Source organism: Hyperoodon ampullatus, assembly GCF_949752795.1.
Source record: "Hyperoodon ampullatus genome assembly, chromosome: 13".
Classification (NCBI taxonomy): Eukaryota; Metazoa; Chordata; class Mammalia; order Artiodactyla; family Ziphiidae; genus Hyperoodon; species Hyperoodon ampullatus.
The window spans coordinates 9,524,806-9,552,095 of record NC_136926.1 but is presented as its reverse complement, the minus strand read 5'-3'; the positions used below and the strand labels follow the sequence as shown (position 1 = coordinate 9,552,095).

At 46.3% G+C, this 27,290-nt stretch overlaps 1 protein-coding gene across 2 annotated transcripts; it reads left to right on the top strand.

Moving 5' to 3' along the window:
• Positions 1 to 20,665: 20,665 nt before the first annotated feature.
• Positions 20,666 to 27,183, top strand: MYL2 (myosin light chain 2; the record flags this gene model as incomplete). 2 transcript variants are annotated; one of them, XM_079717981.1, is made up of 6 exons in its annotated part: positions 20,666 to 20,749; positions 23,199 to 23,274; positions 24,406 to 24,510; positions 25,400 to 25,478; positions 25,577 to 25,625; positions 27,085 to 27,183. In XM_079717981.1, exons 1-6 carry the CDS (start codon positions 20,714 to 20,716, stop codon positions 27,181 to 27,183), a joined length of 444 nt encoding a protein of 147 aa, XP_079574107.1. In that variant the 5' UTR covers positions 20,666 to 20,713. The 2 variants fall into 2 exon arrangements, with proteins under 2 accessions (XP_079574107.1, XP_079574108.1); XM_079717982.1 differs by lacking the exon at positions 23,199 to 23,274 and having other exon boundaries at positions 24,372 to 24,510.
• Positions 27,184 to 27,290: the final 107 nt, after the last annotated feature.

Sequence of the window (27,290 nt, the reverse complement as noted above, 5' to 3'; positions counted from 1 at the left end):
CATTCATGTCGTAGTAGGTATCAAACTTCATTCTTTTTTTATAGCTGAATAATATTCCATTGCCTGGTTAGAGCTGTTTGTCCATTTATCAGGTGATGGACATGTGGGTTGTTTCCCCCTTTTGGCAGCTGTGAGTAGTGCTGCTATGAATGTTCGTGTACAACATTTTGCTTGAGTACCTGTTTTCACCTCCTTTGGGTATACATCTAGGAGTGGAATTGCTGGGTAATGTAGAAATTCTATGTTTAACTTTTTGAGCAAATGCCAAACTGTTTTCCACAGTGACTGTACCATTTTACACCCCCACCAGCAGTGTGCAAGAGTTTCAATTTCTCCATATCCTTGCCAACGCTTTTATTTTCTATTTTTTCTTTATAGCTATCCTGATGAGTATAAAGCAGTATCATTTCCCTAATGACTAATGACGTTGAATATCTTTTCATGTGCTTGTTGGCCATTTGTATATCTTCTCTGGAGAAATGTCTATTCAAGTCTTTTACCCTTTTTTTTTGCAGTATGCGGGCCTCTCACTGTTGTGGCCTCTCCCGTTGCGGAGCACAGGCTCAGGATGCGCAGGCTCAGTGGCCATGGCTCACGGGCCCAGCCGCTCCACGGCATATGGGATCCTCCCGGACCGGGGCACGAACCCGTATCCCCTGCATCGGCAGGCGGACTCTCAACCACTGCGCCACCAGGGAGGCCCCTTTTACCCATTTTTTAATTAGGTTATTTGTCATTTTATTATTGAGCTGTAAGAGTTCTCCATTTGGGTTTTAAGGATATGCCTGTTTATGTATGTCCCTTCATTCAAACATTCATAATGTTTATCAAGCACCTACTATGGGTCAATCACTCTACAGTGGTAGACAAGGCAGTTAAAGATGCTTGCTTATAAGGAGCTTCTGGTCTAATAGGGAAGACAGAACAAAGGAAGCAAATAAATAAAACAAGATCTATTCAGATTGTGGTAAGTGCTAAGGAAAAAGTAAAGCGGGATGATGTGATACATTGAGAGAAGAATTTCTTTACTCGGGGTGGCTGGGGGATGCCTCTCTCTCAGGAAGGGACATTTGAGCTGAGACAGAGAGAGAACAAAGAGCCAACCATTTGAAGATCTGGGGGAAGGGCTCCAGGCAGTGTGAATAGCTGGTGCAAAGGCCCTGAGGCCAAATGAGTTTGCTATATTTGAAGAACAGCAGGAAGGCCAGTGTGGCTGGAGCATAGTGAGCACAGGGAAGAGAGACGTGTTGATAAAATAAGAAATGTGGACGGGGGCCAGACCACGTCTAAAAGCTGGACACACAAAATAGACTGCTGCAGCTTCTGGGGCAATGCGGACCTTCCCTTTCTACTTTACAGATTTCTCTTGTGTTATGTTTTTATAAAAAGCAAATATTGCTTTTGTGAGAAAAATTATTATCAAGAGCAATGTATGCCCAATACAGAAAAATCTAATATAGAAACGCATAAAAAAGAAAATTAAAATAAAAACTGCCCAGATGGCCAGCCCCTAGAGATAAGCCCTCTGGTAGGGATTTTATTTCTCCTCAGAAAAGGCAACTTCATACCAAAGAGCATGCCTTCCAGCCTCTGTAGGGTTGCCCTGAAACCCTCCGAAAGGCCCTCTTAAGAAACACCCAGATCTCTAAATAGACATTTCACCAAGGAAGACATACAGATGGCCAAGAGACACATGAAAAGATGCTCAACATCACTAATTATTGGAGAAATGCAAATCAAAACTACAATGAGGTATCACATCACACCAGTCAGAATGGCCATCATCAAAAAATCTACGAACATCAAATGCTGGAGAGGGTGTGGAGAAAAGGGAACCCTCATGCATTGTTGGTGGGAATGTAAATTGATACAACCACTATGGAGAACAGTATGGAAGTTCCTTAAAAAAGTAAAAATAGAACTACCATATGACCCAGCAATCCCACTACTGGGCATATACCCTGAGAAAACCATAATTCAAAAAGAGACATGCACCACAATGTTCATTGCAGCTCTATTTACAATAGCCAGGACATGGAAGCAACCTAAGTGTCCATCAACAGATGAATGGATAAAGAAGATGTGGCACATATATACAATGGAATATTACTCAGCCATAAAAAGAAACGAAATTGAGCTATTTGTAGTGAGGTGGATGGACCTAGAGTCTGTTATACAGAGTGAAGTAAGTCAGAAAGAGAAAAACAAATACCGTATGCTAATGTATATATATGGAATCTAAAAAAAAATGGTACTGATGAACCTAGTTCCAGGGCAGGAATAAAAAGGTAGACATAGAGAATGGACTTGATGACATGGGGTAGGAGGGCGAAGCTGGGGCAAAGTGAGAGTAGCATCGACATATATACACTACCGAGTGTAAAATAGTTGGCTGGTGGGAAGCAGCAGCATAGCACAGGGAGATCGGCTCGGTGCTTTGCGATGACCTAGAGGGGTGGGATAGGGAGGATGGGAGGGAGGCTCAAGAGGGAGGGGATATGGGGACATGTGTGTGCATATGGCTGATTTGCTTTGCTGTGCAACAGAAACTAACATGGTACTGTGAAGCAATTATACTCCAATAAAGATCTATTAAAGTAAATAAATAAATAAATAAAATTTAAAAAAAAAAAAGAAAGAAACACCCAGGTCTCAAAAATAAAAACTTTCAAAGTGTGTACAACCTGCAGTCCAGCATTTCCACTTGTAGAAGTGCATCTTAATGAAATAACTGGATGCTTGGACAATGTAAAAATGTTACAAGAATGGTGACTACATCACCATTTATAATTGAGAAAAACAGAAAACAGCCTAAATGCCCATTAAAGGGGGAAATGGTTGAATAAAATATGGGACATATCCATACAGGGGGACATTCCAATATTTATTGACACAGAATGGTCTTATATTATTAAGCAAATAAGTGGTTATGAAACTATATGTATGGAATGACTCCCATCTGTTAAAAAAAAAAAGAATATATATGTGTATTTGTACATGTGTATGTCTAAAAGTAGACCACAAAAATATACACCAACATGTTAAATTGTTATTCCTGGGTAGAGGAATTACAAGTGATATTTTTCTTTTTCAATATCTAATTTTTTCCACAATAAGTGAATATTACGTTTTACTTTCAAAACTAACAACGAAATAACACACCAGCTCGATCCCACCTCAGGGCCTTTGCCCTGGCAGTTCGCCCTACCTGGAATATTCTTCCCCAAATATCCTCCATTTCTTCAAGTCTTTGCTCAGATGTCATTTTCTCCAGGAGCCTTCTTTCCCGTTGCGGAACGCAGGCTCCGGACGCGCAGGCTCAGTGGCCATGGCTCATGGGCCCAGCCGCTCCACGGCACGTGGGATCTTCCCGGACTGGGGCACGAACCCACGTCCCCTGAATCGGCAGGCGGACTCTCAACCACTGCGCCACCAGGGAAGCCCTCTCTTCCTTCCTAACATGCTGTATTTCCCTCTTTTCATAGGAGAACTTATCAACTTCTAACCGAATTTGTAATTTGCTTATTTATTATGTTTATCATCTATGATCTCTCACCCCTCATCCTCAGCCAAAAGGCCAGCTCCAGGAGGTAAAAAAATTTTGTCTATTTTGTTCCTTGTTGATTCCCAGAGCCTAGAACAGGGCTTGGAGCAGAATCGAGCTCAATAAATACTTGAGGAATGAATGAAATATAAACAAATGGTTTTCCTGCACGAAGACTTTAGTCCTCGCCTTTCTGGTTTTCATAAGTGCTATGGATGAGATGGATCTGGCAGGCTTGGTGAGGGACAGGTGGGAGAAAAGATGTCCTCTCCCTTTCCAGATTTCTGCTCCCGTCACTTGCCAGCGAGCAAACGTAGCCGCGCTGAGCCCTAACATAGCACCGCCCCCTGCTGGGAAATTTGAAGAACTGCAGTGCTCTGCTGTGGCCCCAGATAACATTTGAAAAATGATTAAACCTGGGAATTTGCAAAGAAACCAGGTGGAAAGGTTATGGGGATGAAGCCCCCGTGTTTTCCTCTGGGCAACCAGATAGGTCTGTGGAGGCTTTTTCAGGCTGGAAGAGGGGCTGAGAAGGAAATGGGGCCCACTCTTTCAGCTGCGGGGTCCTGAGGGGTCCTGATTCAGGCACAGTTCACCTCTCACAGCAGAAGGATTGCTCCTGATGAGAAATTTGGCCCAGACTGACCTTAATGGATATCAGCCACAATTCAGAGTCAACTCTCTAGGGATCTTTTTTGGAACTTCTGGCTTCCCTGGAGCCAGTTCAAGTACAGGGTTTTTCTTAGGTTTTGTGTTTACCCTGTATTCTTTTTATCCAACCCACCTCACAAAAGGAGAACTTCAAATCCAGTTTTTACCCAGACTTTTAAATGAATGTGCAAGTTCAGTTACAGAAAGAGGAAATGGATTGGTCAAGTTTGCTTACTGACTTAGCATTTTTATGGAGCAGTTACTGCTACCCAGGCAGGGTTCTAGGTGCTGGGGATACAGCAGAGAAAAAGATAAAAATTTCAGCTGTCATGGAGTTGATATTCTAGGGAGGAGACAGATGCTTCACCCATAAATAAATTTAAATATCTAATTTAAAACTGTGGTAAAGTGCTCTGAAAAGAGAACATGGTGAAGAAGAGTAATGGGGTAGACTTCGATTTTGGGAAATCCACAAAAGAACATGATATTTAAATTTGAATTCTGCTGCCAGTAGTCAGGGGCCATTTAGGGTGGGAGGAAATTTCCAGTCTTTCAACCTTGGCAAATTATCTCCCCAGAGAAGAATTATTTGCCCATTTTAGTTAACTCTTTGCTCTACAGGATACAGTATTGCACAATGGTCTAGGATCAGAATTCTGGGTTCAAATCCTGGCTCTGCCCTCTTCTTTAGTTTCTACTTTCTTGGTTCCACAGAGTTATTACAAGGATTTAATGAGATAGTAGAAATAAAGCAACTGATACAGTGCCTGGCAAGTGGTCAGTACTCAAAAAATACCAATTGTTATTGTTAAAGGCTCTGAGAAGCTCTGCAACTGAGAAACCTATTTAACTAGACTCACTCTTTTGCTATAGAAAATTTTGTTGTAGAGTATTTTGTATTCCACTATATATTTGAGGGGAAAACTATTTCAGTTATTTTGGAAGGAGTGGTGAGCAGACATTATTCATCATCTACCCCAGATCCATCTGCCATCTTTTTTCTTGCTAACAGAACTCCGACTATGTTCAGGATTTGGCCAAAGAGACTTTGATCGCAAAGAAAGTAGGCCAGGCTTGATGTAGACATGGGCACCTTACTTTGTTCTGGCCCATGAAGTGTATAGAGAGTCTTCTAGGGGGCTTCTGGGAAACATATTTCCTTCCCTGATAAGAAGTAGACAGGTATCTGGATCTGTGGCTGCCATCTTGGGAACATGAAAGGAAAGTCAATAGAATCATGGGAAGAACATCAGGATCCTGGTCATGTCCAGCTACCAAACAACCCTGCAACTACCGATTCCCAAACTCCTTGTTGAAAGAGAAAAACAGTCCCCCATTGGTTTAAGCTCCGGCTAATGGTTTTCTGTCACCTGCAGCCCAAAACATACCTCATGGATCCAGGGGTCCCAGCTCTCTGCTCAGAATTAAGATCAACCTGTTTTTTTCCATTTGTATTAATACTCGCTCTTTCACCCTGAGGACAGTCTCTGGGCATTGTACCAGGCAGAACCATTCCCTTTCCTGGGGCCTGTTCACCTTGTAAAACCATGACTCACTTCAGAGGCTCATTTTGGCCTCACACCTTAATTCCAGAGTGGATTCCATGATCCATCCCTCTTTATCTTCCTCATCTTTCCTGTCTATTTTTGTCCTTTGTAAAATGCCCTGCCTCCTGGCCAGGATACAGAAATATTAGCACACACTGCCCCCTAATCCCTCAGGCTCCTGTTCCCTTGTCCAAAGTCACCCAGGAGAACAGGGCAAACTTAGCTTTCTCTGTCTGACTTTTCCTGGGGAAACAGAACTGCTCCATTGTGTGTCCCAACCCCCAAATTCTCGCCTGTTCTCCTCACCACACATAACTCAAGGACCTTCTTTCTGTCTCAGAGGATATCTACAAAGGATGAATAGCAAATGTGTAGCACATGGCATGCACACACCACTCCCTTATCTGGCACCCATGGCAGACATTGCTAATCAGTCCCAGCACTCTTTCTTACTAAGCCAGGATGGCCATGCTCAGTTGAAGTTGGTAGGGGAGATCCTTAACCTCTCTGACATGGATGGTGGCGAGAGATAAAGAGCGATGTCCACCCTCAACTCAAAGAAGATTCCCCTGATGCCTGTCACCGTGATGCTCTCTTAGTGAGCCAGAGGGGACCCAGCAGGCCTGAAGCCTACAGGTAGAGGTGGGCATGAGAACCACTGACTTCAGCCCCCAAAGAACTGCATAGAAGTTTGCCCAGGCCTTTTACACATGTGTTCTGGACTCACTCCCAAGACCATCCTCAGTCCCTTTTGAATTCAGTTCCATGGAACAAGTCTATAGCAATCACCTACTATGTGCCAGGACTGAGGGTCCTGGAAAGATGAATGAATCCTGGTCTCTGTCCTGGAAGGTTCTGGAGAGACAGACTGACAAAATGATAAGCAGGTGCAGTGAATGCTGCAATAGAGCATCATTCAGCCATTCAACAAATATTGATTGAGTGCCTACTATGTGCCAGGCACAGTGCTGGGTACCAGGGGAAGATGGTGAGCAAGATAGGCATAGTCTCTACACTGTGGAGCTATAACCCAGGCAGGGAGTCAGATGCTCATCAAATAATGACAAAGAAATGCAAAATGCAACTGTGGTAAGTGAGAGAGAGAGGAGCCCAGTGCTAGCAACCTTCATCTGGGGAGTTGGGGAAGAAAGAACAAGTTAAGTAGAACAGTGGTTCTCTAATGGAGACAATTTTGCCCCCCTGCTCCAGGGGACAAGTGGCAATGTCTGGCAACTTCTTTGATTGTTATGACTGGGTGGCATCTAGTGGGAAGAGGCCAGGGATGCTACTCAACATCCTCCAATGCACAGGTCAGCCCCCAACAACAACGAATTATCTGGCCCCAAATGTCAATAGTACTGATGGCATCCCTCTTTATCCCCCACCTCCAACCATGTCAGAGACGTCAAGGATGTCAGCTCATCTCCCTTGCCAGCTCCAATTGAGCATGACTGAATGAGGGAGAGAGCTGTGACTGATTAGCAATGTCTGCCATGGGCACCGGATTAGAGAGTGGTGTGTGCATGCCATGTGCCTTGTATTTGCTATTCCTCCTTTGTAGGTATCCTCAGAGACCTGAGACAGAAAGTTCTAGGACCTTGCATGGTGACATTGAGAAACTCTGATGTAGATAAAGAGGGGAGGGAAGTAGGGTCTAGAAGGATGGAAGAGTCTTTACCTTAAGAGAGTGGGAGCAATTTAAAAGTATGGGTGAAGGGACCTCCCTGGTGATGCTGTGGTTAAGAATCTGCCTGCCAATGCAGGAGACAGGGGTTCGATCCCTGGTCCGGGAAGATCCCACTTGCCGCAGAGCAACTAAGCCCACGTGCCACAACTACCGAGCCTGCGCTCTAGAGCCCACGAGTCACAACTACTGAGCCCATGTGCCACAACTACTGAAGCCCATTCGCCTAGAGGCTGGGCTTGGCAACAAGAGAAGCCACCGCAATGAGAAGCCCGCACACCGCAATGAATAATAGCCCCCGCTCACTGCAACTAGAGAAAGCCCGTGGGCAGCAACGAAGACCCAAACACAGCCAAAAATAAATAAATAAATATTAAAAAAAAAAAAGCATGGGTGAAGACAACCGACTTTGAAAAGGTTTCTCTGGCTGCCATGTGGCAACAGTCTGTGGAGGGTCAAGGACAGGAAGCAGGGAGGCTGTTGGAGTCATCCAGGTGAGTGGTTACAGGGATTTGATCAGGACAGTTGTGCACTCCCTGCAGTCCTGAGCTGAGGGAGGACAGAAGACTGGACATGAATTCAAGGAAGAAGTTTTGAATTTTGGTTGCCATTTGGGGCTAGACATTCTAAATATTGAAGTAAGATTGTATTTAGGACTAAATGACCATAGGACTGTCTTTTACCTAAGAATGAACAGAAAAGCCATGCACAGAAAAGTCAACTTTTCATCCAAGGGTGGGCATAGGTTACCCTGAGAAATAGGATTTATGAAGACATCGGAAGGCAAAACCCAAGTTGCATTTTGTTCAGTATTATCTCAATCCAGCCTCGCAGCGTCCCATGAGGTTGGTGTTCTTTTTTATCTTATTTTAATTTATTTTATTTATTTTTTGCGGTACGCGGGCCTCTCACTATTGTGGCCTCTCCCACCGCGGAGCACACGCTCCGGACATGCAGCCTCAGCGGCCATGGCTCACGGGCCCAGACGCTCCACGGCATGTGGGATCTTCCCAGACCGGGGCACGAACCCGTGTCCCCTGCCTTGGCAGGCGGACTCTCAACCACTGCACCACCAGGGAAGCCCGAGGTTGGTGTTCTTACTCACCCAATTTCACAGATGAGAAAAGGGAGGTCCAGCAAGGAAGAGTCACTTGCCCTCCATCATTCAAGCAGCAGGCAGCAGAGGTGACATTCTATCTCACCTGACCCCAAGCGTCCCTCCTTCCCCAGAGCCAGGCCAGGAGACAGCAGGAGGAAAAGCAGAGGGTGGTCGGTGGACTTCAGCACCCCTAACCATCCTCAGACTCTTCACTGGCAGGGAACCCATCCTAGTAATAATTCTCGAGGTCAGTGGTTCCCAACCTGGGATAATTTCCCCCCACAAGGGGACGGTTGGCCATGTCTGGAGACATTTTTGGTTGTCACCATCTGGGAGAGGGTTGCTTCTGGCATCTGCTGGGTGAAAACCAGGGATGCTGCTCAATGTCATGCAATGCCCAGGACAGCCTCTGCCCCATAAGAAAGAACGATCTGGCCCCAAATGTCAACAGAGCCAAGGCTGAGAATCCTGGTCCAGAATCAAAGCCCTGTGAACACCCGTGGCTATGTCAGGAAGGCGCAGGGGCCCCAGCCCTGCCAAGCTGTGTGAGCTGAAGACATGTTGAAAGGTCCTTCACCCAAGAACCCCAGGTAGGATGACTAATGAGCTGGGAGCGCGGCCTTAACACAGCTCCAGAGCGGGGCGTTAGTGACAGTTTGGGCTGTCATGATGCCACAGTTTCAGCAAGGGGGACTCAGACAGGCAGGCAGAGGAGTGTGGAAAAGCTAGTGGGGGAGGTCGGGGCAGCAGCTGTTGCTGGAATCTGGGCCTCACCAAGAGGAACAATGCCCCCGGAATGCCAGGCACGCCACCAAGACAGCTGAGCCTGCGGGGCGAGCAGGCGTGGGCAGCGGGCATCTGAAGGGCACCAGTAAAAATGGAATTGTCTGGGTGCCTCAGTCCCCCCACGCAGGCAAGGCAGATGACTGAGGGCTAAAAATACCAGGAGAGGAAAAGCCACCAGAGGGTTGTCTGGCTGCCTGGGACCGGATCTGACCTCTGGGCTCCCTGGAGGTGGTGAGAGCTGGGACCTGGATCCCTAAGGCCCAAAACTGGAACAGCAGTGAGGAAAATTGCAGTGGTGGAGTCTCACATTCAGGGTTCAAATCTGCCAGGCACTAGCAGTAGCAGTGAGGCCCTGAGGTGTGACTGCTCTCCTCTGAGCCTCAGTTTCCTCATCTGGAAAATGGGTCTAACACTAGTGCCTCCCTCACAGTGTTGTGAGCATGAAATAAGATGATGGGTAAAGCTCTTAGGTCAGTGCCTGTCACACAGGGAGCTCTAGATAAGTGGGACAATAATGATTTGATTTCTCTTGGGACCTCAGTTTGGTGAGCTCACGATACAGTGGCTGGGTGGTGGCCCCAGTGGGCAGGCCTGCTTTCCCCGGGGCCTTATTACCTACCCCCAAGGATCCAGCACAAGACTTAATGTCCCCTCCAGGCCCAGCACATGCCTGCTCTCACTCAGACAGCTCATGTGTGTCCTTCCTACACCATGAGGTTGTCACTAAAGGCAGGAACAACTCAACAATTCAAACATGTCCAAGTGTCACAGATCATCTTCCCCCAAGAGCTCTGCCCGAGGGGCCTGGAGGGTGAGGTTGGGGCTGGCGTAGGAAACGAGGCTGGAAAGGTAACCAGTAATAACTCCCCCCACACACACACACATGCATGCGTGCACTCATGGTGCACATACTCTGTGCTGAGCCTGGCACCATGCAACGCCATTCACACGAATTGCATGAGTGACTAAATGGATGGTACTTGGGACAGTGCCTGGCACAGGGCAAGCACACAATAAATGATAGTTGCTGTCATTAGCATCACAATTATCTAGTTTTACTTTAAAAACAAGCTTCTAAGGTCAGCACTATTGTTTCCCCCATTTATAAGTAAAGAATCTGAGGTTCAGGGTAGTTAAGTCACTTGTCCAGGGCCCTACAGTCAAGGAAGTGAAGAAGCTGACCTGGAACCCAGCTTTCAATGGACCCTGATGTACCATTCTGGTACATCAGGGTCAAGTGGTAAAATATCTGAACTATTGGACCAAGGAGGGGAGAGTCCCCCCTCAGGCAGTGGGGAGCCACTGAGAGTTCGGGAACATGTACAGCTCATCATCAGAGCTGGGTATGGGGGAAAGTATTGGAGTGGGGGGTACGTGGAAGGCAGGGGTGGAAAGGCAAGAGAAGAGCAGCCTCAAACAAATCGAGATCTACTACCATAGGCCAGACCTGGGGCAGGACGTAGGGGAAATGGATTTGAAAGACCTGACGGGGCAGAATAGATAGACTTTTTTGCCAGTGGGGCAGAATCAAGATGGCTGAGGATTTTGGTCTGGTCGTTTTAATTGACAAAGAGTTTGGTAGAGCGAGAAGAAAGAATGAATTCATGCTTGAACATACTACCTTTTTTACCCCATCTCCCTGGACACGGCCGACAGCCAGTGCTCTAGAATAAAAGCTGACATTTACTGAACACTCACTGTGTGCCCAGAGTGTTCTAGCACTTTGCAAGTATGGGTTAAGTCATTCAAACCTCACAAGAATGCTGGGAACACCTGGAAATAAGGACCTCTATTATACGCATTTCACAGATGAAGAGACTGAGGCACAGTCTGCTGATGCTGCTTGCCCAAGTTGTACACAGTACACAGTGGGTGCCCCATCACTGTGGCTGCCCCATCTCTGCTGGGCACAAAGCTTGCCTACCCAGGTCTGACTTGTTGGAAAAGCCACCTTCCCCACTTGGTGGCTCTCGCTGACACCTGGGGGCCCTGACACAGCAAGATAGGCGTTATCACTTGGTGACAGAGCCAATCAGCCAGCTGGCTTTGGGATGGCAGGGCCTGGTATGCCTTTGTTCTGTTGGGAGATGGCTGACTTCACCACCCGCCTTAAAGGGGCATCACGCCCAAGGCAAGGCGACCGCTAAACCAGTTTGCTTCCAGTGAGCACATACATGGCACTTTCCTGTGCCAGGTTCTGTCTTAAATATTCACGTGTTACTAGATTAACTTTTTAATTTACTGATATTAATATATGTACTCATTTGATCCACTGAAGAGTTTTATAAAACAACCATACAGAGAAGAGCTTCCTTTTTACCTTAGAAGGGATATAAAGGCTTAGACTTGAATTCCAGGAGCTAAAGAGAAAAAAGCACTTACAAAGGAAACAAATTAAAAAATACCCCCCACCGGAGCTGGATTAAAACCTTTACATGACTCAACAACAGCAAAGACGCCAACTCCCACCACCTCATATGAAATGCAAGATAAAAACAGTATGAAATGGTCAAACTGGCATAAAAACATCTCGCGATGTTCTGATTTTCCCTGGGGTGACTATTTTAATCCTTTTAAAAAATATATCTAATCCTTTCCAAAAAAAAGTTTGTTGGGTTTTCCTTTGTTTTTTTGTCAACACCACTGCTCAGCTGGTGCTCTGAGCATGTATTAAGTATGTCCGCTGCATGACCTGGCTCTGCCACCAGCCTCTTGCTTGGCCACAGATGGGAAGACATGCATCCCATCCCCATCAGTGAGGCCAGGGTGGAGGACTTCTCAAAAGGTTTCCAAGGCGCATCGTGGAGTAGAAAGGTCCAGGTGGCTTGTGTGTGTGTGTGTATGTGTGTGTGTGTGTGTCAATATCATTAATGTGAAAAAGTATATTAGTATGTGCATGTATGTGCGTGATATATTAATGCAAAAACTGTATATTTGTGTGTGCAAATGAGAGCAGTTGAGAGAGTGAGAGAGAAGGAGAAGCTGAGATGCAATGCTGAAATAGATCCTGGAACAGAAACAAGGGCAATGGTGGAGAAACCAGTGAAATCCAGATGAAGTCTGGAGTTGAGTCAATAGTAATGCACCAACGTCAGTTTCTTAGTTTTGACCAATGTCCATGGTAACGTAAGATGTTAACATTAGGGGAAACTGAGTGAGGGGGACATGAGAACTCTGCAACTTTTCTGTAAATCTTAAAATTAAAATTTTATTTTTAAAAAGTCTGGAAGGAATTTCCTGAAGTTCTAGAATGGCAAAGCTAATCTCCAGTGCTAGAGGTCAAAAAACAGTTACTTGTGGGAGGTGTTGACAGGGATGCGGCTCCGGGAGCTGGGATGTTTTGGGTCTTGACCTGGGTGGTGGTGACATGGTATAGGCATATGAAAAACTCACCGCACTGGGCACTGAAGAGGCATGCGCCTTATTACAGGTGTATCCCAATGTTTAAAAACCAAAGAATTAAAAATATAGTCAAAAAGACTTTACATCAAACCACAAACACTGGTTCCCTCTGGGAGGATTTGGCTGAAGTGACAGAAAGGAAGATTTTTAGTCAAAATATTTCTGTAGCATTTCAAACTGTTTTATAGTAAGAATGTATTATTCACATTGTACTAATTTAACTTTTTATGGACATGCACACAGAGAAGGGCACAGATCATAAAACTGCAGCTCAATAAATCTTCCCAAACATAACACATCTGTGTAACCAGCACCCAGATCAAGATACAGAACATTCCCAGTGTCCCAAAAGACCCCCCAGTTACTGTTTATCTCAAATTCCAATTTAACTGGGCATTCTACATATATATATATATATATATATATATATATTTTTTTTTTTTTGGCTAAACCTAGTAACCCACCCCTAGAGGCCCCTCACAGTTACAAACTCCCACTGTTCTGACCCCTAACAGCACAGATCCATTTTGCCTGTTCAGCCATATATTGTTTTGAAATTTAAAATGTTAATGTTTACCTTAGAAAAATATGAGGAGCAGCGATCATCAGCAAAGTGGGAATCAAAGGCTTATAGGAATCCAAAGTCTCCTTACCTATCTCCTCTCATTCCAAGCCCCCTTTTGCCCACTGAAAACACAGTCAACCCAGGCAAAGGTGTTGGATCCAAGTTCAAATGGGGACTTTGACCCTGAGACACTCCATGTCAAGGCTCCAAAGGGTCAGTGGCAAAGGACTATTCTTCCTTCAAGGACTTCCCCTCCCCCAGGTTAGACCATGTTTTCCAGGCCTGGGGAAAGGTGTTCCCAGGTCTAACAGCTAAGCACCCCAAAACGATCACAGTGGCTAACGTTTATCTAGGGCTCGCAATGTTCTAACCTATTTGACCCTCATGACCACCTTATGAGGCGATGCTGTTATTTTCCCCATTTTACAGATAAGGAAACAGACTCAGAGAGGAGGAAAAAACCTGCCTGAGATCACACAGCTGGCCTGAATTCAAACCTTGGTTTATCTGATTCCAAAACCCTGAGCAGTCACACTAGGCCATCTCAAGGAGAATCAAAAGCAAATATTCTTCCTGTCCTCAATCTGGCAGATGACCAATTCCTGGGACCTGGGGTTTGTAGGCTGCAGCCCCCCGTTCTCTGGCTCCTTGTTTCCAGCATTGTCAAGGAAAAGTCTGATGCCATTCATATTTTTTCCACAGGAGCCTGGAAATGTGTCAGATTTTCTCTTAATCCTGGGAGTTTGTGAATTTTGCCAGGATATACCTTGGTGTGTGTTCTTTTCCTCATCCATACCACATGGAGCTTGGGAGTCCTTTCAATCTACAGATTTCGTTCTCTCCTCAGCTGAAGAAAATTTTCTTGTATTACTTGTTTAGTTTCAGCCCCTCCTTCTGGAATATTTATGGTTTGCATCTCTTCATTATTTTCCTCCAAGATATTCCCTGCACACCATCTTCCAAACCACTATGTGGATTGCAACAGGGACCCTCCTTGTTGACAATTCATCTAGTTAAGTTCTTAGTTCAGAAATCAGGTCTTAAAGCTCCAGGATGTCATTTTTGGGTTTCACTGGTACTTCTCTATGTTTGTTTGTTTCAGTTTTTGTTTTATGTAGTAAGCCAATATGTGGGTTTTAAAAAATAATCAAATTAACACATTGATACATTTTCAAAACAGAAGATTATTGTGCCATAGGCAGTTGAACATAAATTCTTACTTTTCTCAAATTGAAGTTTAGTATATATGGCTCTCCCCTTACCCGAACGAAGTTTTACTGACATACATCAGGCCTTAAGAACAGGACCCTGCACAAAGGGGGGCACCAATAAATATTTAAGTAATTCATGTCCTTTGAAACTGGGGTCAAAATCATTCTTGCTTAAAAATAGTGTACATCTATTTGCACTACTTATATTTTTTCCCTCTCCTCATGCCTTTTTAAAAAATTGTCAATGGGTAATTTTTAAAATTATTATTCAATAAAATTGACCTTTTTTCATGTACAGTTCCATGAATTTTAATACACTTAAATTTTATTGTTGTAATTAATATTACTCAGCTGTTGCTCTGTTTCCTCCTGTGCTCACTAGATGTGGGGGGCAGTATAAAACTCTCCAGAAGTGTCCATGTCCTAATCCTTGGAACCTGTGAATATGCTACCTTACATAGCAAAGGGGACTTTGCAGATGTGACTAAGAATCTGGAGGTGGGGAGATTACTCTGGATTATCCAGGTGGGCCCAATGTAATCATAGGGGTCCTCAGAAGACAGAAAGGAGGCAAGAGGATCAGAGAGGTTGAAGTCAAGAGACTGGAGTGATGCATCCACAAGCCAAGGAGTGTGGGCAGGTGTTAGAAGCTGGAAAAGGCAAGTATGGATTCTCCACTAGAGCCTCCAGAAGGAATGCAGCCCTGCATTTTCAATTTCTGACCTCCAGAACTGTGAGATTAATAAATTGGTGCTCTTTTAAGCTACCAAATTTATGGCAATTTTTTTTTTTTTGCGGTACGCAGGCCTCTCACTGTTGTGGCCTCTCCCGTTGCAGAGCACAGGCTCCGGACGTGCAGGCTCAGCGGCCATGGCTCACAGGCCCAGCCGCTCCGCAGCATGTGGGATCTTCCCGGACCGGGGCACGAACCCGTGTCCCCTGCATCGGCAGGCGGTCTCTCAACCACTGCGCCACCAGGGAAGCCCATGGCAATATTTTTATAGCTGCAGTAAGAAACGAATCCACTAGGTTTGTTTTCTGATTGTTCTAGAATTTGCTATTCTGATTGTTCTGCCCAATGTTCTTCTCTCTGGCTTCTGTTCAGGTGGGCAGTTATTTTTCTCTTTGGCTGCATGGAACTTAGGTCTGGTTAATGGACACTTCTTAGCTGTAGGAATCCCACCAGCAGTAGAAAGCTCTCAGGCCCTGTGGGACTGTGTTCCCAGGCAAGGTGCCTTAGCCAAGCCAGCCTCGAGGATAGAGAGGCCTCAGACCACCCACGAAGCTCCCTCCCCCGATGCAGGTTGAGGTTGATGCTGAATCGTACCCCTGAATGTCTACACAGACCCAAACCCCAAGTCTTCCCTGATTGCCACTCCCAGGGCCTTGTCCCAGGGCTCTGGGGGACTCCCCAATGCTGGCCCAGCTCATTGACCAGAGGGAGTATTTGGGTCTCCAACAACAGAACCTAAGGTCTAACCCAGCCTGTGGGCCCAAGTCCTGGCAGCCATGTGACTCCATGCCCTACTCAGGCCACCATGTTCCCAGAATTTCCCTGACATACGCAATCTCACTTAATCCTCTCAACAGCCTTATGGGGGTTTGTGTACTATTATGGTCTCCATTTTCCAGATGAGGAAACTGAGGCCCTGAGAGACTTATTACCCTTATTGAGACCCCACACCTCTAGCTATGGAGCCAGAACTCTCCCCCAGCACCTTCTCCCAAAGGCTCAGTTGAATAAAATATGTTCTCAGAGGGCCCAGCTATATGGATGCCCTTCAGGGGCACCACCCACCTCTGGAGGGCCTGAGCCCATCCTCACCCCTGAACCAGGGATCCTCCACCCTCACCATGCATTCTACACATCCGCTGTGGCTGCAACAACCTTTTTGCTTGGCCATTTATAGCTACTGACTGCTCGCACAAGCGTTTTAACAAAAATCCATGGTGTGCCTATTAGCTAGGGAAACATTTATTCTGGTGTTGTCAGAGAAACGCTCTTTTTGACCTGTCTGTGTGCACGTGCATGTGTGTATAAGTGTGCATAAGTCTGTGTGTAATATGTGCCTCTGTGTATGTGCACGAGTGCATGGGTGTGTTTTGGTCCGCACACAGACGTGTGGGCATGTGTGTGTGTATGTGTGTGCCCACTCAAGTGTGTGTACCTGTGCTTGTGCCCATACAGGAAAACACATTTTTTGTTATTAAAGATTCTGTTAGAAGAGGCTCCTGGGAAATTCTAACCCATGTTAGAGAGGTAAAAACTCACACCGTTTTTTTTTTTTTTTGGTCATGGCAATAAATGATTCTTGGGTTTGCACCCCCAAAATTGAAAAATTTTTTTCACCTGAGAAAGGAAGTAAGTGATCACTGCCATTTACTGAGGACCTGCCTGGGCCTCATCGCCACTCACCCTCTGGAAAATCTCATCAGGAAGGTTTTCTTTATGTGCTCAGAGAGGTAGAGTCACTTGCCCAAGGTCACACAGAGCCCACCAGTTCAAATGCAATTTTGTCTGACTTCCAAGCCTGAGGGCTCAATCACTCCACTCCATTGCCTCAAACTGCCTAAGGTTGAATGAAGATGTTCTAACAATCCCTACTCAGGCCCTTGGCAAGGAAAGCAAAGTCTGTGTGACTTGTTTATTAACTACTTTGTTCATTCCTGGGGGCCAAGGATCTTCCAGTTTTCTCCAGCAACATCCACAAAGGTTTCAGCACATCAGAGTAACTGAGCACATATTTGTGGATTGATTTGGTTGATAGGATCTCATTCCGGGGTGCTGCCTGCTGTCCTTGCCCCTGAATCAGATTGTCCCTGGCATGGGCAGCCCGGGGGCTGGCTAGACCAAGGGTCTCCCTGCTGGGAACTCCCTATTACTCCCCTTGCTTCTGGAATGAAATCCCAAGGCCATACCACATGATCTGCCCTGCCCACCTTGCTGGCCTCACTTTGTGCCCTGGCCCACACTCAGCTCCAATCACACGGTCCTTCTGCTCCTCAAAGATTCCCAATCCATCTTCCTCTGAGGCCCTTGCCATCCTGTGGCCAGAAGCACTCTCCCCCAGTCTCTGCTCGGTACTACTGCCCGGCACTACCCACCTCTCTATTTCATCTCTCTGTAATATGTGTCACTACCTGAAATTCTCTGGGTTGTGCATTTGTTTATTTTTATCCATCTACCCGTTGCACACAGCATCATGAGGGTGTGGAGTTTGTCACTCGGCGGCAGTCTCCCACACTAGCTCCGTGCACGGCGCAAAGCAGGCTACACAGAGTGGGTGACTGCTGGCCCAGCCATCGGCCCTGGGGCCACACCACCAGGGACAGGACAGCTGAGAGAATGTCCTGCTTCTTAGAGGCGTGGACTCTGGAGCCTGTCACCCACGGCCACTAAACAAGGCCATGACTTGATTCCAAGCCCTGACTTCTCACTCCTTGGATCCCAAGGCTGCCTGTGAGGCCACAGGAGGAAAACCATCCTGAGGGAGATTAACAACCACAGCGCCTGGCGTTCTGAGAGCAAACGGCCTTTCCCAAGGCCCTTTAAAAGCTTGGACTCTGGAGGCAAATGAGCCTCAGATCCACTCCCAACTTCACTGCCTGATTCCAGGCAGCTCATTTTGCCTCTCAGCCTCAGCTTCCTCATCCGTGAAACGGGGACACTGAAAACAAGGTGGTCTGTACCACACAGGGTGATTAGAAATTTAAATTGGAACATGAGACGTGTACACAGGCACTCCATGAGAGCTGTTATTTCTTCCTTCCTTCCTTCCTCCCTCCCTCCCTCTCTTTATTTTTGGCTGTGTTGGGTCTTCGCTGCTGCACGCGGGCTTTCTCTAATTGTGGCGAGCGGGGGCTACTTTTCGTTGCAGTGTGCGGGCTTCTCATTGCGGTGGCTTCTCTTGTTGCGGAGCACGGGCTCTAGGCACACGGGCTTCAGTAGTTGTGGCACACAGGCTCAGTAGTTGTGGCTCACAGGCTCTAGAGCACAAGCTCAGTAGTTGTGGCGCATGGGCTTAGCTGCTCCGTGGCATGTGGGATCTTCCTGGACCAGGGCTCGAACCCGTGTCCCCACATTGGCAGGCAGGTTCTTAACCACTGTACCACCAGGGAAGCCCGAGAGCGGTTATTTCTTCAGTCAATTAACACATACTCATTGAGCAGCTGTTGTGTGCCTGCCAGTCACGAGGTTGGAGCCAGGGAGAGAGTGGTGAGGAAAATAAAGAGGATCCACCCTCCGGAGCTGTCCACTGACGGTGAACAAAATAAGTGAATTGCACGGTATGTTAGAAAGTGGTAAATGCTGGGGAGAAAAGCAAAGCAGAGAAAGGTCTCTGCAGGGCAGAGCTAAACGGCTATTTTAAATAGGGTGGTAGGGAGGTCTCACTGAGGTGACGTTTGAGCAAAGACCTGAAGGAGGTGAGGAAGGGAGACTTGCAGATGTCTGACAGAAAAGCATTCCAGGCAGAGGAGACTGCAGGTACACAGACCCGGAGGTGGGACCCATGCCTGATAATGTTAGAGAATTTTAACAGTCTCCCTCCCTGCCATTTTCCTTCTCAAAACAGACAAGCACAAGTGCTGACCACCCAAGCGCTGCAGAAAGCGAGCCACATCTCTCCCCGTGCACCAGCCGCCAGTTTCTTTAACCTTGAATGCCTTTTCGGGTCTCACGTGTCACTGCGTGGCGAGTGAGCTGCCCTTACTTCAGAAGAACGGCATGGGGTGGGCGGGGGGGCCTTAGGTGGTGTCCGCCTCACCTATTACTGCCAAAAGTGGTCATGGGGTTATTTTTAAACTTGGGGAGGAAGTATTTATTGTTCCTGGGCTGAGGAGAGCTGGGTAGCCTGTGGGATTCTTCTGGGGGAGCAGTGCTGTGTCCTTTCCACCATGGTGAGTATCGAGGGCCCCCCGGAGGTAAGTAATGCTGGGCGGTGAGGTGAGGACACCACCTACAAGCAAAGGACGAAAGGGGAGGGGGAGAAAGGCAGCTTTCTGGGGCCCCAGACCCTAGTGGAAAAAGCACTACTAGCTGTGTGCACACAGAGGAACCCCAATCAATGCCCCGATAAGCCACAAATAACAGCAGCTCCCGGGAACTCGCAAAAACAAAATAAGAGAGTTGGCCTTTTTATGGCTTGTCTACTGACCTCTCGAGGAATCAATAACGCCCAGGGCTTGCAAAATGGGATTGAACACTTTTAAGGATCAAATTGTAATTCTTTTCTCTTGTTCAGGCGTTTGGGGAAAAGAATCTTTTTTGTTTTCACCTTTTGAACTTGCAAATTTAAAACATTTCTCCCTATGATTTTGGTTAGGTGTCCCCCTCCCAAAGCAGGAAGCCCCCAAATCAGGGTCAGTGTAGGACTGTGGTTAGGGGCACAGACTCTGGAGTCAGTCTGCCCAAGTTCAATACCAGCTCTGCCTTTCTGTGACTGTGTGACCTTGGGTACATGACCCAACCTCTCTGAGCTTCGGTTGCCTCCCCGTAAAATGGCGATGGTAATAATAGCATCCACTTGACAGAGCAGTTATGAGGATTAAATGCAATAACATATGCAGTGTTCAAGCGTTTGCTGTAACTCAAGTCAGAAGCGGGTGGGGAAATGTTAACTCGCTCTTCTCTGCTCTGTTTGCACGGTGCAAGGACAGAACATTTAGAGAGGAGATTTTGCTGCCATTTGGATCAAGAGAAAATTGAGGGGGACAGAGCAGTTGGGTTTTAACACCCTGAAAATGTGTCATTTCATCTCGCATTCCTCATGGTTTAGTGAGCCTGACTTTTTTTCGCCTCCAATCAATTCTCCTTCTGTGCATTACTGAACTTTTTGTGAAATGCATCGAAACAAAAGCAGCTGGGTCCTGCTGGGGCTGATCCGAAAGCCTGGCCTCCATCCCCGGAGACAGACCTCTACCTCCCCTAGTTTGCAAAGGAGCTGCTGCAAGATCCACAGTCTTTTACCATCCACCAGAACTGGGGTGCTTTTGAGAAACCTTATTCCATGTCCTTTTATCTTTCCAGCATCGCCATTTTGAGATGAGTGTGGGCACCATACCCTCATTTCACAGATAAGCAGCTGAGGCTCACCCAGAGATGACACCTGACCTAGTCTTCTAATTCCCAGCCTCTGACTTTTTTTAATCGATGCTTTTTTACCCCCTAGGCACCTAAGAAAGCCAAGAAGAGAGCAGAGGGCGCCAATTCCAACGTGTTCTCCATGTTTGAACAGAGCCAGATCCAGGAATTTAAGGAGGTGGGTGCAGCTGTGGAATCATTCGCCTGGGTGGAGATTCCCACATGCTAGAAAGAGCCTTTCCCTCGTTTCATATTCCCTGCAAGGACCTCTCAGTTAGGTTGTCTTTATCTTCCCCCAAAACCCCAAATTCGGTCTGAATGTGTGTGTGAATGACTTAAAGAAATTAACTTTTGCTGCTCATCAACGTAAAGCATATGTCTTGTTGAAAATGAAGGAAAGAATTTCAGAAATGCACAAAGAATAAAAATGATCTGACTGGGCTTCCCTGGTGGCGCAGTGGTTGAGAGTCCGCCTGCCGATGCAGGGGACACGGGTTCGTGCCCTGGTCCGGGAAGATCCCACATGCCGCGGAGCGGCTAGGTCCGTGAGCCATGGCCGCTAAGCATGCGCGTCCGGAGCCTGTGCTCCTCAAGAGGAGAGGCCACAACAGTGAGAGGCCCGCGTACCGCAAAAAAAAAAAAAAAAAAAAAAAAAGACCTGACCCACAATTCTACTACCCAGAGATAATCAGTTAACATTTTGGTATTCACCCTCCCAGTGATTTTTGTTATACATTGGGTTGGCCAAAAGGTTCTTTCGTTTTCTTCCATAAGATCTTATGGAAAAACCCAAACGTTTGGGCCAACCCAAAATATGCACCCGTTTGTTAAACAAAGCACACTAATCAGTACCTGCTGTTTTTCTTTGAGCAATTCAGGATGTTATATACAGAATGTTGTACTATTATAAATAACACATCTTTGCTTGTATCTCTGGTTATTTCCTTGGGGTAAATTCCTAAAAGCAGAACAGCTGGATCGAAGGAACTTTTTAAAAAAGGAACTAAAACCAAGTATCACCACTGGTCCAAGTTGCCCTCCAGAAATGCTGTGATCATTCTGACTCCCATCAGTACCAAGGGGAGAAAGTGCCTTTCCCGCCACATCTCCATCAACATAGGGCGTTAACATCTCAAAAATTATTTTTGTCCGTCTGAGAGATGTCTGAGACTATCTTAGATTTTAATTTTTACAGTCCTCAGTTGTTGAATGCTAGCCGGGTGTGAAACCCTATCACAGTCTATTGGCATGTGCCTTAGTAAGCAAACCTAAGTACCAATTAGGCAAAATTAAAAGCCACTGCCGCAGACTCAGAAGGATAAACTGAATTAATTTTCCAGCAGTCCTGATGGCTCACACTGAGTCATCCACATTCTCACCTGGCCTTTCAGAGGAAAATACGTTAAAGCTATGCTGGAGAGGACACTGTTTTATATAAAAGGGGAAGCTGTTTGGGGCTTCCAATGGGACATGAAGACTGGCTCGTGCTGTCCCCACCAACATTCAGATCACAGGAACGCCGTGGCCCATGAGCTGCCGGGGAAAGAGGAATTCCTGGGATGAAATATCATATCTGAACTTGAAATAGTCTCCTTCCATGGCGAAGACCATACCCTCCCTTCTCCCTCACTCTGTCCTGACCTCTGGAATGAGATCAGCTGCTGGGGGTATGACCTGGGGATGCAAATACTTTCAGGAACCAGTTGCTAAAAGAACTAAAAAACACAGATATAATACATCATTTGTAAATTACCTGGGCATTCTCAAAGCTCTTAGAGTCCCTCTGAAGCCAGCTGGGAAAGATTACTGGCTGTTTTACAGATCATGCGGGCTTGCGAGCTGGCGGGGACAGACTCCAGTTTTTAACTTAGCTTTTTTTTTCAGTAACAGCTTTATAAAGATATAATTCATGTTACCATGTAGTCACCTTTTTAAACTGTACAATTCAGTGGTTATTTAATATAGTCACAGAATTTTGCAACCATCATCACTGTCTAATTTTAGAACATTTTCATCGCCCCCAAAAGAAACCTCATACCAATTAGCAGTCACTTCCCATTTCTCCCGCCCCCCCCAGTCCCTGACAACCACCGATCTATTTTCTCTCTCTATGGATTTGCCTGTTCTGGAAGCTTCATAGAAATGGAGTCATATACTATGTGGCCTTTTGTGTCTGGCTTCTTTCAGCATCATGTTTCAAGGTTCATCCATGATGTAGCATGTGTCAGAATTTCCTTCTTTTTATTTCTGAATGATATTCCATCATGGGGAGAGACCACATTTTGTTTATTCACTCATCAGTTGATAGACATGTGGGTTGTTTCCAGTTTGGGGCTGTTGTGAATAGTGCTGCTGTGGACATTCACCTACAGGTGTCTGTGTGGATGTGTGTTCTCATTTCTCTTAGGAACACACCAAAGAGTAGAATTGCTGGGTCCTACAGTAACTCTAGGCCTAACATTTTGAGGAACTGCTAGACTCTTTCAGATCTTTGATTCTTGATCTAATGTCCTTTGATGTGCCTTGAACACCCCAGAGTCCCACTACCCCCAGCCCTTGGCATAACCTCTAGGGTTCCTCCCCGCAATTTCTCTTGGGCTGACCAGACAACCGCCTCCCTTTCACAGGCCTTCACCATCATGGACCAGAACAGGGATGGCTTCATAGACAAGAACGATCTGAGGGACACCTTTGCTGCTCTTGGTACGTCGCCCCACCAACGCCTGCAGGAGGGTCTCCTTATCCCACTCCTGTGAGGGGCAGGAGGTGGGGCCATCAAAAAGGTCAAGAGCTTGTCATTTTCCAAAGAAACAGCTCAACCAATATTGGTCTTTAAGGCAAATTTCAGAGGATAGGAAAGAAGTGTTTTAGTCTATGAGTGTCTTCACATGTGTTTTATTTTTCTTTCAAATTAATTTTTGTGTGGATTTGAATGCAATAGCCGTTTACAATAGAAAACTTGGAAAACTCAGAAAAGTATAAAGAGGAAATAACGTTGGCCATTAGGCCACATTCCACTGTTAACATCTCAGCCTCTAAGTTTTTTTCTAGGCATCTCGTGTGTGTCTGTGTGTGTGTGTGCGCACGCGCGCACGTGCGCATGTGCACACGTGTGTGTTTAATAGCTGGAATCATTCTATTTTGGATTCAGCTTTTAAAATTTAACATCTCAGTAGGATGAGGATGAGTACGTGGAGCTGTTTCAAAGTGTCCAACCTGCCACCTCTAACCGCTCCTTGACTCCTAACCCCAGAACTCAGGGCCATGAACAGCTGTGCAGGTTGTGTAGTGAGCAATTATACAGAGTACTATTCATATTTGTACCACTGTAGACTTTTACATTTAAAACATAAACTATCTTAAGAAGGGGCGGCTTTTTCTAACTTACACAAAGGTACTATATGGCCTGTGGCAGTGGCTAGAGCAGGTACATCAGAATCTCCAAGGCTGTATGGGTTATAGCAGGTATAATTTGAAAAATTTCCCTCAGGTAATTCTGATGTCTCTCCCACCTCCAAGTAACAATGGCTAATTTATAATACGAGCATTTCCCATTGAGTAAAATATTAAAACATCTGTATAAATTGTTCCAGGTTCTGAAGGCACTATTTTAAGAAGTAACTAAACCCTCTTTGGGTTGTTTCCAGTTGTCTGACTTTTATAAATAACACTTTTGAGAACATCTTCTCACGTGAATATTTGGCCCCATCCACTCCGTCTCTGATTATTTCTAGACTAGATTCCTTGAAGTAGGATTACAAGGGCAAATGTCAGTGTCATGACAGCTGTTTCTGTCCCAGCTTGGAGTTGCTAAGTGTGTGTCTCCTGCCCTAGGGCGTGTGAATGTGAAAAATGAGGAAATTGATGAAATGCTCAAGGAGGCTCCAGGTCCAATTAACTTTACTGTGTTCCTACAGATGTTTGGGGAGAAACTTAAGGGTAAGTTCACGTGTATATCTGTGCATCTATGTGTGTATATCTGTGTATATGTGTCTCTGTGCATCTGTGTATGTCTGTCTGTCTTTATGTGTCTTCATCTTTAGGCATCAATTAGAGCACTGGGAGAACATGTTGGGGTTGGCACATGAAGGCAGAGTAATGTCAGGGGGAAGAAAAAAACAATAAAAACAGCAGTTAACAGTGCTCCAAGGCTTACCCTGATCCAGACCTCATGCTAAGCACTTTAAACACATTATATGCATCACCTTATTTAATAGCATCTAGGAGGTAGTTTCTATTCTTATCCCAGTCTACAGATGGGGAACTGAAGCTCAGAGACGGAAAGTCTCTTGCCTGCAGCCACACAGCTACCAAATGCTGGAGTCAGGATTTGAATCCGAGTCTTTCTAAGTCTAGATCCATGCTTGAGCTTGGGTTTCCTCAGAAATAACTGGATTCTCAGGACTTTCCTGGTGGCGCAGTGGTTAAGAACCCGCCTGCCAATGCAGGGGACACAGGTTCGATCCCTGGTCCGGGAAGATCCAACATGCTGTGGAGCAACTAAGCCCATGTTCCACAACTGCTGAGCCTGCACTCTAGAGCCCGCAAGCCACAACTACTGAGCCCGTGCTCTGCAACAAGAGAAGCCACCACAATGAGAAGCCTGTGCACCGCAACAAAGAGTAGCCCCTGCTCGACACAGCTAGAGAAAGCGCGCACACGGCAACAAAGACCCAATGCAGCCAAAAAGAAAGAAAGAAAGAACTGGATTCTCAGCCCACTCTTTCAAAACGCCAAGGCTCAGTGCTCAGGAGGCAACAGGACCTTTCCTCCTTACCAGAGGTTCCCAGCCACCTATGGCACATTTTAACCCTGTTTTCTGTTTCAGGGGCAGACCCCGAGGAGACCATTCTCAACGCGTTCAAAGTGTTTGACCCTGAAGGCAAAGGGGTGCTCAGGGCTGATTAGTGAGTGGGATCCATGGGGGAAGACCTGGGGTTCCTTGCTTCTCCCCCTAGCCCTCTCCACACAGCCGGCTGCAATATCTGCTTTTCTCTCTCTGCAGCATACAGGAGATGCTGACCACGCAGGCGGAGAGGTTTTCCAAGGAGGAGGTAACAGGGCCCTTCGGACACTCTCTGCACCCCAGCTCCTGGCCTCACCCTTCTGGGGACTCCCTCTCCAGACTCTCTTATATAAAACACCCCTGACCCCACACTGAGAGAGAATCTGCTCTTGTTTACTAAGCCCTTATCTCATTTCACTCTGTCAATCACCCTGTGAGGTAGGGACTAGTATTATGGTCATTTTACAGATGGGGAAACTGAGGCTTAGGGAAGCAAAGTCACTTTGCTTTGACTAAAAGGACAACACTAATGAGAAATGCCAGGGCCTGGATTCAAACCTAGGTCTGTCTGACTCCAGGTTCTGTCTTCCTCATAATGCATGGATACCTGGTGAGAGCATCAATTTCCTGATGAAGTGAAGGTGGCATGCAGGGTCACCGCATACAGTTGTATAGGTTGTACACTGCACAATCCTCCTGGATGCCCTTAATAATATATACTGCAGAGTATTTATTTGTTGCAATAGTTTTCCAGCAGATGGCAGTAAAGTGTCTTGTTACAATTTTTTAGAAATCAGAATATATGACTTGTTCTGGCAGGTGGCAGTAATGTGCCTGGAAAAAGGGGCACTATTGCTAATTCACCAAAGGCCCTGTATAAACAAGCAACTGCCTTGTCAACGTTACTAATGAACCTTAATGAGTGTATTTAAAATAGTCCCTTATAGCCTCTCTGGCCTGATTCCATCAAGTTTCACATTTTACTAAAAATTTTATTTGGATTTCCCCCTCAAAACTCAAGCAGTTGAAAGAGCCTGCCTTTCAACTCTCACCAGGCTTTGGGACTTTGGACAAGCTCCTTAACCTCACTGTGCCTCAATTTCCTCATCTGTAAAGTGGGGACAATAATAGAATCTACTTCATAGTACACTGTGAGGATTAAATGAGTTCACATGTATAAAGTGCTGATATGTGATAAGGGCAATATAAATGTTATCTATTATTAACCCCAAATTAAAAAAAATAACTAGCCAATACTTTTTAAATGTAGAAATTGCACATTTAAAAAAATTTAATTTCTAGTTTCCCTCAAAGAAACAAATTCCTCAAAGAGTCTGACCTCCTTGCCCATGTGGACACATTGGCTGGCCCTGAGCAGTTGCGACCTCTGTAGATGGACTAGTCTCCATTTAGCCACAGTCCCCACCAGGCCCACCTTGCTCCCCTACATAACCTGCCCGCCCCTTTGCACACTTGAGTTTGCAGTCCCTTCTCTCCCCGTCGCAGGTTGGTTCCTGGGAACATCCCTGCAGGATGGCCCTTGGGGTTGGCACCTGTGGAAGAGCTACAAAGGGCAAGGAAGCAGGAGGGCACGGAGGGAGATGTCCACCGCAACACATGTCCTCCAGGCCCCCAGCTGCCTCTCCACTCGGGCCGCCCTGCACACAGCCCTCCCCCCTCCACTGCCCCTCCCCATGGCCTCAGCATGTCTTGTTGGTTTGTTGCAGGTCGAACAGATGTTTGCCGCCTTCCCCCCTGACGTGACTGGCAACTTGGACTATAAGAACCTGGTGCACATCATCACCCACGGAGAAGAGAAGGACTAAGGGAGGGGATTGCCTTTGGGTGGGTGGATGGGGGGCGTCCCTGCCCTCTTCTCACTTTGCCCAGTAATGCCACCACCCCTGCCCCTGGCCTGTTGGCTGTGTGGCCG